The sequence below is a fragment of the Electrona antarctica genome (genome assembly GCF_951216825.1).
Source record: "Electrona antarctica genome assembly, chromosome: 17".
Lineage (NCBI taxonomy): Eukaryota > Metazoa > Chordata > Actinopteri > Myctophiformes > Myctophidae > Electrona > Electrona antarctica.
Genome location: NC_136798.1, coordinates 42,429,476 through 42,449,563, shown reverse-complemented (window position 1 = coordinate 42,449,563; position 20,088 = coordinate 42,429,476). Strand labels below are relative to the sequence as shown.

The following is a 20,088-nucleotide window of genomic DNA, read 5'->3' as shown; positions in this document are numbered from 1 at the left end:
ATGAATGAACCAATGGGGATCCACACGGCCATGTTTTTGACTCCCTTTCCTAGGTAGACCAGACCAATTAGTAGACGACTCCCTGGACACAGATGGAAATATGCGCACACACACACACACGCGCGCGCACACAGCTGTCCCCTTGAGGCAGACTTTTACAGGAACTCCAGAGAGTATCATTACTGTCACACTCTCAAGGCTCCTCTCCTCTCCTCTCCTCTCCTCTCCTCTCCTCTCCCTGTGCGTGCGTGTGTGTGTGTGTGTGTGTGCGTGCGTGCGTGCGTGCGTGCGTGCGTGCGTGCGTGCGCCACGGCCCATAACCCAATCTCCCTCTCAGTGAGCAGAGCCAGCGAGAGAAACCTAAACCACTAGTGGCACTCGTAGTCTCTCTCTCCCCTTGTCGAGAAGGGTGTCGTCTTATTTTCAACTAGACATAATGGACTTGTTCAATCACTTTTCCGTCGTCAAACCCGTCAGCGGCGGCTGCCAGGGGAGAATCCCCCGCCGATGGAATGGAACTCTAGCCCCCTCGCTATCTCTTTCCTCTCTCTCTCACACACACACACACACACACACACACACACACACACACACACACACACACACACACACACACACACACACACACACACACACACACACACCGCAGGGAATTAATTTGAAGGACCACAGGGTTGGGATTTTATTTATTATTATTATTTTTTTAACCCATTCTGGGCGGGAACCCCTTTTTGGTGTTTTAAAGCATTATGTTATGCTTCAGCTATTGAAAAATAGCAGATCTACAAGCTTGTATAGGTCTTGTATAGGTCTCTATAAGAGCCAACGTTTTTAACTCAAATCTTTGCTTCTGGGGGAGAGGTCCCTGGAACAAGATATTTTCAGATGGGGGTCGGTGGTGGCCAATTACATATCATTTTTGGGGTCGTTGACATGGAATATTGAGCACCACTGACATAGAAACATGAGGTATTTCAGAAAACATGAGGTATTTCAGATCTACAAGCTCGTAGCGCGCCACCGAGTGGCGCGCTACGAGCTTGTAGGTCTGATATTTTTTTTAAATCGAAGAACGACTGACATGGAAACATAGCTTTTTCATTAAACTGTCAGGATGTAGAAGACATTTTTAGAATCTGATCTCGGGTCTAAACGGGTTAAACCACGACGAGTCACCACCAGACAGAAAACTGTTTAGCTGAATGTTTGGCAGATTGTCTTGCGTAACACGCCACACATTGGGAAGTCGACCAAGCCTTTTTAGTCCAGTGGTTGTTCTCTGAGATTAGACTCCAGTGTTGATTTTGTCGACTAAAACTATGTGGGGAAAAATCGTCCGTCGACTACATTTTTTTTTCAGTGACGAAAACTAAATGAAAACTCTTAAAGGTTTATTCAGTGATTTCGCTTCATTCAAATATCACTTATTTTTTCTTTTTGGATAATCCTCCCTACTATAAAGTGTGCTGACCATATAAGGAGTTCCCCCCTGTCCCCAGTGAGCCCCTGGAGTAAAAAAAACCCTAGTTTCGGTTTGGGCTTTGGGTGGCAAAGCTTTCATCCAATCAGGATGAGAGGGGCCTTCCTCCAATCATGATCAAGTGCGGCGGGCCTTGGTGCACGTGCTGTTGGTCTGTTGTACTTCCCTCACTGTAGAGCGTGTGCATGTGCACATCTTGTTACCATGGCGGACCAGGGTTTTTTCCAAATCACCCAATCACTGAATGCTCCTTTAATGAACTAAGCTATAATGCTGACTAAAACTATAAGGTTAAATGTACTGACAATTTTGTCGACAAATACAAACTAGACTAGAAAAAAATGAATGCAAGACAAAGTCAACAAGGGAGTGAGAGACAGAGAGGGTGAGCAAATTAGACAGGAGAAGTTGGACGATATGACGGGAGAATAAGGAAGCAGAACGTTATTGTTGTTGTTTTTTTTTTGCCACATATTACACTATTGTCGGCTTTTTTTTTGGTGATTTGAAAGCCTGATATTTCTACCCCAGCAGTAAGTCACACAGGCACGCACATGCACACGCACATGCACGCACACACACGCACGCGCATTAAGGCTGCGAACAGTGTGCTCATTCAGGCAGTTCAGGCAGGGTCCACCTGTTAAAATGGGAGCCAGTACTTTGTGCCGTGGTGGTTTTTACAAGACACCTGACGCCGGGAGGGAGAGAGGAGGTGGGGGGGAGAGAGAGGTGGGGGAGGGGGGAGAGAGAGGTGTGGTCAGGTGAAGGGTGTTGCTGACCCAATCACCTCGCTCCCATTCTCTCTCCCAACACTGTCTCTAGTGTGTGTGTGTGTGTGTGTGTGTGTGTGTGTGTGTTTTAAGTGGTGCAAACCACTTCCTTAAGTGACTATGGGCCCTATTATGCATGTCTTAAGTACCAGGTCTTATTACTTAACTTAAGACCTGGAGGCGTGATCAATGCCATTTGGCTATTCTGAGTGGCCAAACAGCATTGACCACGCCTCCAGGTCTTAAGTTAAGTCATAAGACCTGGTACTTAAGACACGCATAATAGGGCCCCATGTGTGTGGGTAGCTGGCTGGCTATGAGCATGAAAACAGCATGGTTGTTTTTCACCACCTGTGCGCAACACACACACAAACACACACACACACGCACGTATTAACTGTCTGTATGGTGATTTCAGGTGTGCCAGTACAGTACAGTGACAGTACAGTACAGTAGAGGGACCCCCACGCGGTAACTCTGTCATTTCTCAACCGTTTCGGACGCAGGGGTGGCTCGCCGGAATCGGGCCGGCACCCTGGGTGCGTTCATGTGGGTCTGGAACTCCCCCCGGGGGAGGGGGGGGGGGGAGGGGGCGTTTCCAGAGGGCACACACGCACACATGCACGCGCGCACGTCCCCCCCCGCACCCCCTGTGGGGGGGGGGGGGGGGGGGGGGGGGGGGGGGGGGGGTTCCAGAGGGCACGCGCGCACACGTGTCTGTCAGTGTGTGTGTGTGTCTGTGTGTGTGTGTGTGTCACATATGGCGGAGACGCTGTTACTTACACCCATAGTGTACTGAGTGTACTGAGTGACTGAGTGTATAGTATCATGAAAACACATGCCATGCCCATGACTTTGCAGATGTAACTTCAATGCACCTATAATATTTGTGTCCTCGTATGCATATCCTTTGTGTGGACATAAATAAATGGTTAAAGTGCGTGTGTGTCGTCCAATAGATGAAGAAGGAGCTGGGGGATAATGACTCCATCGGTCAGGAAGTGGTGGGGAACGCCCACATCGAGAACTACGCCCTGAAGCTGTTCCTCTACGCCGACAACGAAGACCGCCAGGGGCGCTTCCACAAGTAAGACCTCTTCTGCTCCTCACCTATATCGTTCTTGGAGTATATATTAACCCATTTTGACCTGAGATCAGATTCTAAAAATGTCTTCTACATCCTGACAGTTTTCTGAAAAGGCTACGTTTCTATGTCAGTCGTTCTTCGATTTTTCAAAAATAGCAGACCTACAAGCTCAGATCTACAAGCTCGCATGAGCTTGTAGATCTGAGCTTGTAGGTATTCTAAAACAGTTTTTTCTGAAAAACCTGTGTTTCTATGTCAGTGGTGCTCAACCGATTTCATGTCAAGGACCCCCAAGATTTATCTGTATTTGGCCGCCGACCCCCCATCTGAAAATATGTTGGGGTTTTTTTAATAGCTAAAGTATAACATAATGCTTTAAAACACCAAAAAGGGCGTTCCCGTCCTGAATGGGGGTTATCGAGCATATACCGGGAGCCCATGATGCCATGTCTAATCACCAAAGCTGGCACAAACATGTCGGTCTAAAAGTGTATGGATGCCTGCCGAACAGCGCTGCCCCGGTTGAAACTAATTGACGCTTGTGTGGCGGCACACACATTAACCCATTTAGGCCCGACGTCAAAATAAAAACAAACGTTCGCTCTGAATATATATGTTCGAGGATTTGTGCCGCATTTTTACGATTTAAAAAAAATAGCAGACCTAGAAGGTTGTAGCGCGCCACTCGGTGGCGCGCTACAACCTTGTAGGTCTGCATGCTTAGTTAAAACACCAAAAGGGGTTCCCGCCCAGAATGGGTTAACCCAGTCTAGTTCATTAATATAAAGCCATTTAAGACTCATTGTACATTAACCCATTCTGGGCGGGAACCCCTTTTGGTGTTTTAAAGCATTATGTTATGCTTTAGCTATTGAAAAATAGAAGATCTACAAGCTCATAGCGCGGCACTCGGTGCCGCGCTATGAGCTTGTAGATCTTCTATTTTTGAAAAAACCCGTGAAAATGTGGCGCAAGTCTTTGAATATATATTCTTTCAAAAGCGAACGTTTTTAACTCAAATCTTTGCTTCTGGGGGGAGGGTCCCTGGAACAACATATTTTCAGATGGGGGTCGGCGGCCAAATACAGATAATTCTTGGGGGGTCTTTAAGTCAACAAAGAAGTTGAACACCGCTGACATAGAAACATGAGTTTTTTTTCAGAAAACCTTCATGATTTAGAAGCCATTTTATAGAATCGAGCTCAGGTCTAAATGGACTAATGAAAGGTTGATTTAATGACAACTTCATTCATTTCAGACGGTTGGTCCACATTTCAACGAGACATTACAAAGCGCTCGTCGGTGGGCTCGCTAAAAGCTCGGATCGATGAAGCAGGATCGGTAACGGTGCCCATTAGCGAATAACGCAAGAACTCCCTCCCCTAGTCATACTGTAGGTTTGACGTCGTACCAAAATGACGAAAGGAAATAAAACGAGTCCCATTGAAACCACGAGGAAAGCACGTGGTCACAAAAGAAAACACGGCGATAAAATAATAGGTCAGTTATTTTTTTTTAAACCCATTTTGACCTGACGTCGAAATTTAAAAAAAAAACTTTCTGAAAAACCTCATTTCTATTTCATACCTACTGACCGCCAGAGGGCGGTGATTTCATCACCTGGATATACATCGCGCGCACGCGCAGAGGTCGAATATTAATACCAACACTGTCACTCGTGACCCCCTGTGGGCGTGAGCCACCGATATAGGTGCCCAGTTCACAGGGTTCATCCTCTTTCATCTTTTCGCCTTTGAGCGCAGGTCGATTTATTTTATTGAGCTCCAGCTACTAGCCCTTCGAGGCTGTATGGGGGGGCTCTCGACGCCGGTCATGCCTATAAGCCTCGTAACCGTTCGGTTGGGGCTACCTTGCGTCCTCCAGAGGCTGCATGGTTGGCGGCGATAATTTTCCGCCGGGCTCCCTGGTCCAACTATTATGTTGGACTTTATTTTCTACAGGTAAGTTGTGTGTTACTTTACTTGCCCGGCGGGCGTGCCTGCTACAGCCTTGCGGTATCTTCGCTTTGCTGTGAGGCGTTACATTGGGTTGGTGACAGTGTTTGTTCGCTGAAATCCAACTTGTATGATTTGTTGAATTGTCGATGGCGGCAGTGTCCGTCCATCTTCCCGACTAATGCATTAAGGGTTAGCGGTTGTGTGTTCACTAACTAAGAGCTAACTCTGTATTTAATGTTTCGTGGTGACGGTGTGCTGTTTGTGTGTCTCGCAGAGGTGTGCTTCGCCTCGACAGCGACCGCAGCGGCGCTTATTTGACTATTAATCAATACTCACGTTGAATGGCCGCACGATGCTAAAATGAGCAGCAACAGCAATATTTTATGGCGTCGGTAACTATGGGCTCGTAGAAGGTGTGCTTCGCCTCGATAGAGCGACTGCCGCGACGCTAGTCATGTTGAATGACCACTCCTCTCCACGTGTTTTCTGCAGAAGAGTGTTTCGCTCTGTCGCAGACGTGCAATCAACCACATATATGTGGAGCTTGGTTGCAACGATGTCTACAAAGAGGAGGTTTGTGTGGTCGTGACGTTAATGAGCACTCCTCCCCAGACGATTTCTGGTTAAGGAACAAACCAAATTGCATGTCAAGTTGTAAACGCAGCTCAGTGCTGACTTGCTAGTTTGTTTTGCTCGTTATATCAAGCAGGAATATGACAATGTTGTCACTGTGTGCAGTGTGCTTAACGTCACAGCTTAACTTAAGTGTATACTGCTATCTGAGATAGGCATAGTGCTTGTATCTCATAGATTGAGTGTGATCCGCTCAGCTGCTGTTCGGGTAATACTTGTTTGTGCTTGGCAGTATAATTACTAATATAATGGTTCAAGCGTCTATCGCTTTACCATTGCGTGGTTATCAAACTATCTACTTGGCATGGGATCAAGTGCTCTCCCCTATGTCTGCATAGTATTGGTAACATAAGTTGAGGTGAAGAAAATGCCAGCAATCGTATGTCCTTTTGCATGATTTTTATTTACCTCTGACGAGAGTGAACAAACTAACGCGTTTCGGCCTGTACATGGCCTTCCTCAGCGTTATACATGTACATAACATGTACTGATAATCAATATCAATAGGCATATAATGCTGTGCTTATTCCTATTTTGGACTTGTCCTCATTAGCTGCCTTTGCAGCTGCATTGTATTAATGACATACTGTGCGTACAGATGATCAGCTTTGGCCGCGTTATCACTGGCATTGAGAGTGTGCTTCGCTCTGCTGCCATTATCTGTAGGTACAGATGACCAATAAGCATAACGCTGTGGCTGACTGGTTCTCGCTGCTTTGGCTGCGTTATCACTAGCCTGGCTAATAAGCCAGACTAATATCACACAACACTGTCGCGGTATATCAGTCTGGGCTGGCTCCACTTGGATTTCATTTCCCGGGGGGCGGGTTCAAACATTTTCTCTTTGACGCAATTGGTCAGAGCTACTGTCAGTCAAAAGTCTCAAGCATTGAACGTCACTGTACCAAAGCCCGCCCATATTGCATACCGTGTCCCGATTGGTCCGACCTGTTCTCGATTGTAGGAAAGAGGCGTGCTACTGAGCCTCGCCAGACCGAAATCCGCTGGTAGGCAACTTTTTTTTGCCAACGGCTGATTCGGTCTGGTTTATTAACCAGGCTACGTTATCACTGGCATTGAGAGTGTGTTTCGCTCTGCTGCCATTCTCTGAAGGTTACGCAGTAACCATGGTTATAAGAGATATAAGCGAGGCATGCGCGAGTACGTGCTTTTATGCCCTCGTCGAGAGGGCACGTGCTACGTCAGGACGCAAAAGAGGCCCATTCTCTTATATACTTAATAGAATGTGAGTGTACTATAAGTACTTCTGTTGTCCACGCCCAAGTTGGGACGCGTCCCATAGCGAACTGCTGAGGGTTAGATCTTCGTATAACCACGACATTGTGTACCTGGTACTCACTACTGCTTTGACATGTGCAGTATACTGTGATTACTTGCTATCATAGCTTGAGTGTACGTCGCTCTGCTGCTGTCCAGATATTACCAATATGCTTGGTATTAAAATGGTTGTATATGATAGTCCAAGTGTTTGGCCTTGCCACTATACTATGGCACTACTTGACACTGTAGCTTGAGGGATTCTCGCTCTTTTGCTGCATTATCACTGACACTGGGGGTGTGTTTCGCTCCACTGCTGTCATACTTTGTGCTTGAAGCTGGCTTGAGTGGCCTTCACTCTTCGCCATACATAGTATTGTTGACATACTGTGTGTACTGAGGGTCATTTTTCACTAGCACCGAGGGCATGTTCCGCCCCGCCACTATCATATTGTGTACTTTACACAGGCTTGAGTGGTCTCCGCTCTTCGCCATGTCTGCATTGTATTAATGACATACTGTGCGTACAGATGATCAATAAGCGTAACGCTGTGGCTGACTGGTTCTCGCTGCTTTGGCCGCATTATCACTGGCATTGAGAGTGTTTCGATCTGCTGCCATTATCTGGAGGTATATGACAGTCCAAGTATTTGGCTTTCCCTCTATACTATGGCACTACTTGACACTGTAGCTTGAGTGATTTTCGCTCTTTCGCTACAACTACATAACCAGTAGTATTTAGAGTGTCTCGCTCTGCTGCCGTTCATGGATTAGTGCAACATGCTGGTCCTCTCTGGTCCCACAGAGGAGGTCCATTACTTGCGCCTGTAGTCGGGTTTCGACTTGGGCGCCGGACACAGGCTATGGCTGTGGTTCATTCTTCCATCGATCTCCAACCGCTTATCCGTAGTCTGGTCGCGAGGGAAACAGCTCCATACCGAGAGCTGCAGACTTCCTCTCCAGAGCAGCATTAATAACTTCATTCTGGGGGATCCCGAGACGATCCAAGGCCATTTTGAAGATATTGCTGTTATTGTGGCTGCATACTGCTGGCACGTATGCCAACTGTGTTGGCCGTGGTTGTGGCTGATTTGCCTCCCACAAGGATGCTAGCGTTGTGAGATGATGCTCTCTCAACTAGGGGAAATTTCAAGGTGGTACTCTTGGCCACCAAGTTGCTCAGGTTAAGAACGTCTTAACCCATTTAGGGCCGAGGCTGTAAACACCTTCTGAATCCGGACCTAGGTCTCGGAATGATTTCAAATGTAGATTTGATGAATCGAGAAGAGTATACATATGGCTATATACTTTACATAGCAGCGGCAACCCAGACTTGTTCCTGTCTTAATGGGTTGATACATGGGTGCTGCTCTTTTCCTGCTGTTTGCAGAGCCGCTACTCGTGGTCTGTGATGAATAGCACTGACCTTTAGATTGCCTTCTGGGGGTGACCAACGAGACAGGGTCCCTAACCCTGGACTTAATGCCAGCATTGCTTCTCTGGTGGTGTCACTAGATGAAGCCTTCGAGCTAGTATGGCTATTGCCCATGGCCACACGCAGTGTAGAGTCACTGGTCTGCCAACTAGATCCATGCCACGGCAGCTGGACTGGGACGTGTTGGACGGTCCCTTAATGGTCACCTCATCCTGGCCCTCTGGCCTGCGCGCATTGATGCGCAGGCACGGCACCTATGGGTGATGCTTGTTCTAGGCGTTAGCTTACGCGGTAACTAACTACCCTGATGATGTTGGGGCCTAGTGTGGCCCGAGAGGCGGCCACGGCGGGTTAGTGAGCCCGCCTGGCGACCCAGAGCCCCTGGATGTCCCGGGTTCAATGCCAGATCCGGCCAGCAATGTGTCCATGTGTGTCCCGGTCTGAGCCCCTAATCGCTCCCCGAGCGCTGTAGAATGGCTGCTCATTGCTCCTAGTAGCAATAAGATGGGTAAATGCAGGGGACACATGTTGCGTACGTACAACCGTACAGCTGAACTAGCTTGCACATCAATTATAGACTCAGCATTCTAACAGGCCCCACTTTCAGGGAAGTACAGTGGGACACTTAACACTCTGCCTGTCGTTCCAGGCCGGATGTTTGGGCCTGCCACCCAACAGACCTTGCAGCATAGTGCACGGTGAACAAGCAGTTTGGTTCAACTGAAGGTTTCTCCTTGATTCATGATGTGTCTGATGACGGTGGTGGTTTTCACCTGATCCTCGATCTCAGACCTACCAGCTGCCTCTGGTCATGTATGCTGGGCACAGTGGATGTGCTCCAGGCGGTGCCAGATTGAGAATGGTCTGCAAGCATGGCCTTGCTTAAACTCTTAGAGTTAATGGGGGGCTGACGGACAGCTTCCACTGACCTGTCTCGTCTTGGACGAGTACAGTGCTGCCAGCCAGTTCTTCTGGTTGTTGGGCACACCGAAGCGACGTAGACAGTTGCTTCTCTAGGGCTGCTTTCATTGCACCCTTTTACATGTTCTGTCTAGAATTTCTGGGCCTCGAACCCCAGAATTCTGCCTACCACCGTGGATACGGTTGGGTTACTGTTTCAGTTATGTACAGGCATTTAAGCGTGCTTCGCTCTACTGCCTACCATCTCCAGCCAGTGTCTGTGATGTACTGGGCCAGTGTGCAGTGGACTTGGCCCTTGGGATCTTTGGACGTAACATAATATGTCAACAGTCTATCTTCCGACCCACTAAGGGGTCGCTCGATCCAGTCAGTCTCTGCAGGAGGTCTTGCCTCATCTTGCTGGTTTCATAGCAATGCTCTTGTTGGGTATACAGTCCAGGCGGTGGACATGCTTCCCATTTAAGCCTCTTGGATCTGATGATGTTTCGTATCACTGGGCATGTGTACGGCAGAGCAGGATCTTTGGCCTTGAGCGCTTGGCGCGTGGCCAACTGTGGCTCTCCCTTCCGGCACTGACCGTTAGGGCAGGACACTCTGGCCCACCCTTGGCCAGGCGACTTCTTGTAAGTCGTCTCTACACTGCCACTTTTGGTGCCGTGTATTCTTCACAGGATAGGCAGAGGCAGTCGCACAGTAGTATGGTGCCACCATACCGGTCAGGAAGTATGAGTTTCCATGTTTCCGCCTCAATTTGTTTTTCATATTGGGCGGGCTATACGCGACTAGAGGTTCGTTTTTGGTTACCACTGCAGCCGAATCATCTACTGCAGCTTCTCGATGAAGTGCTTTGGCCTCCCCACAGAGACAGAATCCCCTGTCACAGTTTAGGGAGAGGGTGCATTCCCACCCGGGTCACCTTCGGCTGCGTAAACTGACCACTGACAATCATGCCTATTGTCCGAACCCTACTTGATTCTTGTGCATCCTGCACCAGGGCGTTGCACGCCAACACAAGTAAACTGTGGTTTAGTTGAGACAAAGCACCACCATGTTGCTCTGTGTTTTCAATACCTGCCTGTGATATTGGCAGCCTTAACCTCTCCACCAGGAGAGTAATTGTGATTGAGAACTGTTGTGCCCAGTACGGGCCCTGAGAGCCTATTATGTTAGACCTACCACATGCACTTGGTGGTCAGAACGGCTCTTCATTGGCTATGATGGCTCTAATAAAGGTTGCGCTCTCTCTGGACAGCGCCTGTCACACTTTATTGTGGGTATGCCATCAGCCACGCTGACGGGGCGAGCAATCGCCCCCTACCATCTGGTACGAGGTACCACTCTACCAGGTTTGGATGGACTTTGTCCCCAGCCCTTGGATCGGGCCGTTCTCAAATGGCTATCTGCTAGTACCATTTGCCCTCACTGCGACCCTACGGAAGTGAGTAGGTTGTCTTCAGGCCCTGCCCGGTGCCTGAGACTGGGATGCCGATGGGTCTGGGTTTACCATTCGCCAATCCCTCTTATGTCTTCAAGGACTTTCTGCCTTTCACGTTGGCTAGCCTATCATTTTTAGTTTGCTCCACAGCCAGGCATGGAGCATTCTAGTACCTGCCTAGCCTATTGTGCCCTGTCCGGGCTCTGTGGCACGGCATAGCTGTGATGGCTGTTTGGTTGTTTTTTGTCTGTGATAAAGGGCACAGGAAGGGCTGTGCCTTGATTCAACAGAGACTAACGCAACACTTAGAGGTACTTTGATTGTTGCGTTGAGGTAGATTTCTTCAGTAGGCCTCAAGGCCTCCCCAGAGGCATTTTGACATGCCAGACCAGGGGGTGGACATCTGTGCTGCAGTGCAGCCAAATGGGCTCCATCTGTTTTGGGCTTTTGCCAAGAGTCAGCCAACCTGACATTCCCTCACCCTGTGGTGACGGCTGTTTGGCTGTCCATTAGATCTGCAAACCGACCTCGGTAAGCGCAGATTCCTCGTGACCATGTTGGTATGAGTCATCCAGGTGATGAAATCACCGCCCTCTGGCGGTCAGTAGGTATGAAATAGAACGCAAGTTATGTATATAACTATGGTTCTATGAATACCGGATGACCGCCAGAGTTCATTGTCACTCGGAATCCCGACGAAAAGATTTCATGAGGATGAACCCTGTGAACTGGGCACCTATATCGGTGGCTCACGCCCACAGGGGGTCACGAGTGACAGTGTTGGTATTAATATTCGACCTCTGCGCGTGCGCGCGATGTATATCCAGGTGATGAAATCACCGCCCTCTGGCGGTCATCCGGTATTCATAGAACCATAGTTATATACATAACTTGCGGTTTCTATATCAGTGGTTCTCAATATTTCATGTCAAGGACCCCAAAAATTATATGTACTTTGCCGCCGACCGCCATCTGAAAATATGTTGTTCCAAGGACCTCCCAGAAGCAAAGATTTGAGTTAAAAACGCTCTGAAAGAATATATATTCAAAGATTTGTGCCACGTTTTCACAATTCTTCAAAAATAGCAGACCTACAAGCTCGTAGCGCGGCACTCGGTGCCGCGCTACGAGCTTGTAGATCTGCTATTTTTCAATAGCTAAAGTATAACATAATGCTTAAAACACCAAAAAGGGGTTCCCGCCCAGAATGGGTTAAATGGAGCTCAATAGTGTTTAACACTTTCGGGGGCCTTTAGATTAATCTATCCATCCTTTTCTAGCCTGCCAGGGATATTGATCTATTATCTTTGGAGCATAACGCCAAAGTATTTGCAGCTTTGATCGACGGAAATCCAGCGGAAAATATAGTCCCATGGTTGTTGTTGAAGAGGAAAAAACATGCCACCATATGATGCGAAAGAAACACAGCCTGCACAGCATGTTGTAGTCCAAACAAACTTGCATTGAACTCATTTTCCCAGAAGCCCTAGCAGCCCCAGAGCATGGCTTGATTTCCCGGCGAATTAAACACATTAACGCATTTTGGGCGGGAACCCTTTTTGGTGTTTTAAACATTATGTTATAATTTAGCTATTGGAAAATAGCAGATCTACAAGCTCGTAGCGCGCCACCGAGTGGCGCGCTACGAGCTTGTAGGTCTGCTATTTTTGAAAAATCGCGAAAATGTGGCGCAAATCATTGAATATATATATTTCAGAGCGAACATTTTTAACCAAAATATTTGCTTCTTGGGGGGGTCCCTCCCTGGAACTACATATTTTGAGATGGGGGGGGGGTCCGTGGCCCAAGAGAGATAATTCTGGGGGTCCTTGACATGAAAAAGGCTGAGTACCACTGACGTATAGAAACATGGGTTTTTCAGAAAAATGTTAGGATTTAGAAGCCTTTTTTTTAATCGATCTCAGTCCAAAATGGGTTAAGTGGGTAATGCAGAGTGTATATTTGGAATCGGGTCCGTTTGGCTTACATTTGTACGAATGGTATAAATGAACAAAAATGCTGTTGGGACAGACGTTACCAGGGCGTTGACTATTTCCGTAGACAACGCCCTGGTAACGTCTGTCCCAACAGCCAGGAACCTTGGTGTTGTCCTGGACAGTCAGCTCTCGTTCAAAACTCACATCACAGCTGTCACTCGATCCTGCAGGTTCACACTCTATAACATACGACGAATTAGACCGTTCCTCACCCAGGAATCAGCCCAGCTCCTAATCCAGACAACAGTCTTGTCAAAACTCGACTATTACTCCTTACTGGCCTACCGGCATGTGCACTTAAGCCTCTTCAACTGATCCAAAATGCCGCAGCTCGCTTGGTCTTCAACCAGCCAAAATTCTCACATGTCTCCCCCCTGCTCCGCTCCCTCCACTGGCTCCCGGTCGCTGCCCGCACAGAATACAAAACCCTGATGCTGGCTTTCAAAGCAACCAGAGGTATGGCTCCCCCATATCTTGCAAGTATGATTGAACCCTACAAACCCTCCCGCGCACTCAGATCAGCCAATGCAGGGAAGCTGGAAGTACCCTCACTAAAAACGCCGGGACAACGCTCCACACGTCCCAAACTCTTCTCCCTTCTGGCTCCAAAACTGTGGAATGCACTCCCCGTTGCAGTCAGAACTGCAGCATCACTCCCAATCTTCCGCCATAGTCTGAAAACCCACCTTTTCAGACTCCACCATGGCCCATAGCACTTACCCTACCATCTTAGACAGCACTTTTTAGATTTAGATAGCATTTGATACAGACTGCATGTTATGTAGACAGCACAATAATTGCATTGTATGTAGTCATAGCACTTCATAGTATATATGTACAGCATAGTATAGTTTATATGTACAGTTTATATGTACAGTGTCATTATATAGATATGTTCTAGCTACGTTCTTAGCTTACGCATGTTTCTTGATAAATGCTTTTTATATATGTGATGTATTCCCATGCTTTTTGTTCTTGCTTAATGTAAATCGCTCTGGATTAAGAGCGTCTGCTAAATGCCTAAATTGTAAATTGTGAACATTAGTGTGTGTGCCGTACATACATCATTCATTGTACGCTGCCACTCTCCAGCGCTTGGAGGGAGCAGGCTCCCAAATGCAGATCATTCTAATTAGAAAACTCATTAATTTAGCTTAATCACTATACTTACCATGACATTTATGCAGATCAGAAACACCATATAGACGCACGCACGCACGCACGCACGCACGCACGCACGCACGCACGCACGCACGTCTCCCGAACACAGCACACTTCCACAATTTAGTTTGAGGATTTTTTTTGCCAGGTGAAGCCTGGCCTATATTCAATGCTGTTGGCTTTGTATTGTTGTCTCCACCAGGCCGAAGGCATGGGGAGAGAGTATGTTTTGCACTCCGTCCGTGTGTGTGTCCGTCCGTCCGTCCTTCCTTCCGTCCGTCTGTGTACAGCTAATCTCCGGCACCGTTAACCCGGCCGATGCCAAACTTTGCACACACACTCCCTGGATGCCAACGATGAACCTCTGCTCCACATTTTCCAGAATGGCCTGTTATAGCGCCACCATGAGGCAGCTTTTCACATTTATTACCTAAAACTGCACCAATCTGCGTGAAACGTTGCATGCACACTCCCTAGAGGCCAAGGACAAACCTTTGACCTGCATTTTCCGCATCTGCCTTTTATAGCGCCACCAGGAGGCCGACTTTTGTAAAACACATTTTTTGATATTACTCCTCCAGATTCTGTCCAAAAATCTCACAAATCGTTACACAGTATCTCTATGGTCATGTGCTCAAGTCGGATCTGTCTGATATTTCATATTCCATCCTAATTGGCTATAATTGGCTTTCACAGTTTGCAAGATTGCCCCGTTTTGAACAATAGCCTCAAATCATGAACGCAGCATGCAATTTACGTGACATCTTTCACACATTTTCTTACTAGGCTGAGGAATATATCCCACCCTTTTCACATTGGCCTGTTATAGCGCCACCAACAGGTTGATTTTTGCAAAACACATTTTTGGAACAAAATGCCTCAAATCATCCAATTGCCATCAAAGGCGTATGAAGAAATGGCTACAGAAATACATGATCTCTGTAGTCATGTGATCAAGACGAGTCTGTTGGATTTCTCAGATTGTACACTGATTGGCTAACATTGCCTTCCAAAGTTTTCAGGAGTGGCCCGTTTTGTACAAAATGCTGCACATGTCCTGCTCATCCAGAATTCTATCCTCAGAGATGCTATGAGTGATCTGGCTCTCCTCAACAAAATGAAGAAAATTGTTGCAAAAACAAATAAAAAAAAACATCCTCCTAAACATTTTGCCAAACATCACACACACTCCTATCCTCCTGGACCTGTGCCCGGAAGGGCACTTTTTCTAGTTTGTATTGTTATATTGAGCGACTTTGGCGCGATGTAGTCAGTCAAGATTGGCTGGCCAAGTCTGACCCCATACTCTGAAAGGTTCTGACCCCATACCCTGAAAGGTTCTGACCCCATACCCTGAAAGGTTCTGAAACCTTGCTGTCAGCTTGTAGATCGGCTATTTTCAGCATTTTGCAACCAAGTGCACAGTCAGCCATTACGACGCCACCAAGGCCCGCTAAAATAACATTCTGTTGACAAAAACAACCGTATATGTAGTCTACTAACACAAAGCCCGCCAGAACCGTAGAAACCGTATAGGGTTAACCCATTTTGGGGCGGGAACCCCTTTTGGTGTTAGCATCATGTTATGCTTTAACTATTGAAGAATCGCAGATCTGCAAGGTCTGCTATTCTTGAAAAATCTAAGAACGACTGACATAGAAACATAGCTTTTTCAGAAAACTGTCAGGATGTAGAAGACATTTTTAGAATCTGATCTCAGGTCAAAATGGGTTAAATTAGTACCAGGGTTTCCAGGGTTTACAAAGCAGGCTTTTTGCTTTTCTAAAACGGTTACAAACATATAGCAATATTAACCTGATAAAACTATTACATTCACAAAAGTGGCTACGCTTTGCGCCACCAGAGCGAGCCACATCACTTCCTTGTTTTGCTCGGCAAGTAGGCTATGTGACGGGAGAACAGCGCTTGATGTCTTTACGGGGCTGCCTGGAGCCACACATTCACAGTCATATGAGTGCGGGCGGTGCTTACACGCCCGCACGGCCAGCGTGGTGTAAGGCAATCAAGTGCTCCCCTTCCCCAGTACAGCTACAAGGCTGCAGGATGATACAAAGTGATTGAAGGTCACGTGACGGTAACCAGCCAATCGGAATCAAGTATTGGGACTAACCGTTTTAGAATATTCTTTAATCCATGTTTTGGTCCGATCGTATCGTTAGCTACCGTTCGTTAGCACAACCAGTCCCAAGTGGGACAAGTGGCCATTTTGAAGATGCGCGCGCGTCCACTTGCATTGCACAGGCTGCATTCAAAGCGCTCTATCTCAGAAACGACATTAATTGCGCCGTTTCTGGGGTTAGACAAGGTTTTTCAACGGCCTGTAGCAGGCGCTGTGATACTCGCGGTCACCACCGACCGAGAGAACAACAACCGGTCAAGACACCGCACACGGCATTTTGTCATTGTAACATGCGGTTTACGGATATTTGGCTCTTCAAAGTAAGTGTTACAACCAGTCAAGACACCACACACAGCATTTGGTCATTGTAACATGCGGTTTACGGATATTTGGCTCTTCAAAGTAAGTGTTACAACCAGTCAAGACACCACACACAGCATTTTGTCATTGTAACATGTGGTTTATGGATATTTGGCTCTTCAAAGTAAGTGTTACAACCAGTCAAGACACCACACACAGCATGTAGTCATTGTAACATGCGGTTTATGGATATTTGGCTCTTCAAAGTAAGTGTTACAACCAGTCAAGACACCACACACAGCATTTTGTCATTGTAACATGCGGTTTACGGATATTTGGCTCTTCAAAGTAAGTGGTATACGCGCGATAAAACCTTGGCAATACGCTATCGAGGGATTAATTAATGCTGGCGGGGAATTTGGGCTAAAATCGTCATGATATTCAGTCGACTAAAACTATAAACTGACACACTATTCCGAAGACCAAAAACGGAGTCAAAATGTGCCGTCAAAATCGGCGCTAGAGGAACATGTCCACAATGTCATGTGGAGTCATGTTCCCCCACGCGCTTCACACGTTGGACCAAGGTGGCTCTAATTGCCGCTGACGACGATCATTTGATCCATGACTGATAATGGCGACGCCCCTGGGGCTCTTATTGACGAATAGCTGTGGACCGCTGAGCACTGGAGCTTATTAATGCGTTTCCTCTTTAACCCATTCTGGGCGGGGAACCCCTTTTGGTGTTTTAAAGCATTATGTCATGCTTTAGCTATTGAAAAATAACAGATCTAAAAGCTCATAGCGCGCCACCGAGTGCCGAGTGCCGCGCTACAAGCTTGTGGGTCTGCTATTTTTGAAAAAATCGTGAAAATGTGGCACAAATCTTTGAATATATATTCTTTCAGAGCGAACGTTTTTAACTCGAATCTTTGCTTCCGAGGGGTCCGTGGAACAACATATTTTCAGATGGGGGTCGGCGGCCAAATACATATAATTCTGGGGCTCCTCGACATGAAATAGTTCCGAGAACCACTGACATAGAAACGGAGGTCTTTTCTGAAAACTGTCCGGATTTAGAAGACATTTTTAGAATCTGATCTCAGGTCTAAAATGGGTTAATGTGTTTCCTCTTTAATGAGTCTGGGAACTGTGGAACATGTGGTCTTGAACTTCGCCAGGGCTGCCAACTTTTTCAGGGGAAAAAGGAGCAGTGATGCAAGAGGAGTGAGTCTCTCTTGTTGATAAACAGAGAGCCGTTCACTGTGCTGTTCATAGAGCTGTTTACTGTGCTGTTCAGAGAGCTGTTCACTGTGCTGTTCATAGAGCTGTTCGCTGTGCTGTTCAGAGAGCTGTTAACTGTGCTGTTCAGAGAGCTGTTCACTGTGCTGTTCATAGAGCTGTTCGCTGTGCTGTTCAGAGAGCCGTTCACTGTGCTGTTCAGAGAGCCGTTCACTGTGCTGTTCAGAGAGCCGTTCACTGTGCTGTTCACTGTGCTGTTCAGAGAGCTGTTCGCTGTGCTGTTCATAGAGCTGTTCGCTGTGCTGTTCAGATAGCCGTTCACTGTGCTGTTCAGAGAGCTGTTCACTGTGCTGTTCAGAGAGCCGTTCACTGTGCTGTTCAGAGAGCCCTTCACTGTGCTGTTCAGTGAGCCGTTCACTGTGCTGTTCAGAGAGCCGTTCACTGTGCTGTTCAGAGAGCTGTTCACTGTGCTGTTCAGAGAGCTGTTCGCTGTGCTGTTCAGAGAGCCGTTCGATGTGCTGTTCAGAGAGCCCTTCACTGTGCTGTTCAGAGAGCCGTTCACTGTGCTGTTCAGAGAGCTGTTAACTGTGCTGTTCAGAGAGCTGTTAACTGTGCTGTTCAGAGAGCTGTTCACTGTGCTGTTCAGAGAGCCGTTCACTGTGCTGTTCAGAGAGCTGTTCACTGTGCTGTTCAGAGAGCCGTTCACTGTGCTGTTCACTGTGCTGTTCAGAGAGCTGTTCGCTGTGCTGTTCAGAGAGCCCTTCACTGTGCTGTTCAGAGAGCTGTTCACTGTGCTGTTCAGAGAGCTGTTCACTGTGCTGTTCAGAGAGCCGTTCACTGTGCTGTTCAGAGAGCCGTTCACTGTGCTGTTCAGAGAGCCGTTCACTGTGCTGTTCAGAGAGCTGTTCACTGTGCTGTTCAGAGAGCCGTTCACTGTGCTGTTCAGAGAGCCGTTCACTGTGCTGTTCAGAGAGCCGTTCACTGTGCTGTTCAGAGAGCTGTTAACTGTACTGTTCGCAAGAAAACAAACGAAAACAAACACAAAAAAAACTTGAAAAATGTCCCATTGTTCTGTTATTCTCAGTGGTGGGGGAAAAGTACTCAAATGTTGTACTTGAGTAAAAAAAATATCAATACTGCAATGCAGATGTACTGTCGTAGTCTCTTCAATAGTTTTCATTTAGTCTCAGTCGCATTTTCGTCACCTGTTTTAGTGTTTAGTCTAGTTTTAGTCGACTAAATATCATATGATTTTTGTCGACTAAATCTACAGGTGATTTAGTCGACTAAAATGTATTTTGGCGGGCCTTGATGCCATCGTAATGACTGTAATGACTTGCTGAAATAGCCAATCTACAAGCTCTGAAGATCGGCTATTTTCAGCATGCAACCAAGTGTAATATGACTTATACTGGATCTCTTGTCCACTAGTCCCTTCCTAACATTTTAGTCTAGTTTTTATTTGTTGACTAAATTGTCAGTATATTTAGTCTTAGTTTTAGTCATCATAGCTTAGTTGTCTCCACCAGGCCAAAGGCATGGGGAGAGAGTATGTTTTGCACTCCGTCCGTGTGTCCGTCCGTCCGTCTGTGACCAGCTAATCTCCGGCACCGTTAACCCGGTCAATGCCACATGTCTGCAGAACATGTCTGTGTGTGTGTCACGCTGTAACACCACCCGCCCGACATCAGAGGGCGCAGCTGTATCACACACATGCACGCACGCACAAACGCACGCGCGCACATGCATCGTGCACGCGTGTAGAGTGGCCGGACTGGCAACCACAAGGTTGCCAGTTCGATCCCTGTGGAGCTCCCCCAGAGTTTGTGTCAAAGGGTCCTTGAGCAAGACTCCGAACCCCTAATTCGCTCCCGATGTGCAGGTTGGTGCCTTGCATGGGTTTCCGTTCGCCATCGGTGTATAATTGTATATGTATGTATGAATGTGTGTGGATGGGTGAATGTAATGCACAATCTGTGTAAAGCGCCTTGGATAATATAAATGCATCATTTACCGTTGATATATACAGTTGGAGGCCATCGATATTGTCCTTTTCTTTTTGCTGAGGTTTGCGTGATCTGTGCAAAAAGACAGTTAACCCATTTTGGGCGGGAACCCCTTTTGGTGTTTTAAACATTATGTTATAATTTAGCTATTGAAAAATAGCAGATCTACAAGCTCATAGGGCGCCACCGAGTGGCGCGCTACGAGCTTGTAGGTCTGCTATTTTTGAAAAATCGTGAAAATA

The 20,088-nt window shown here is 47.1% G+C and overlaps 1 protein-coding gene across 2 annotated transcripts in view; it reads left to right on the top strand.

Annotated features, from left to right (window-relative positions):
* The window catches only part of vta1 (vesicle (multivesicular body) trafficking 1), a 161,332-nt gene that overhangs the window by 59,862 nt on the left and 81,382 nt on the right, over positions 1 to 20,088 (top strand). For both annotated transcript variants that reach the window (XM_079526012.1, XM_079526011.1), the window contains exon 3: positions 3,213 to 3,340. In XM_079526012.1, the coding sequence (XP_079382138.1) occupies positions 3,213 to 3,340 (128 nt within the window). The remainder of the gene's footprint in view (positions 1 to 3,212; positions 3,341 to 20,088) is intronic.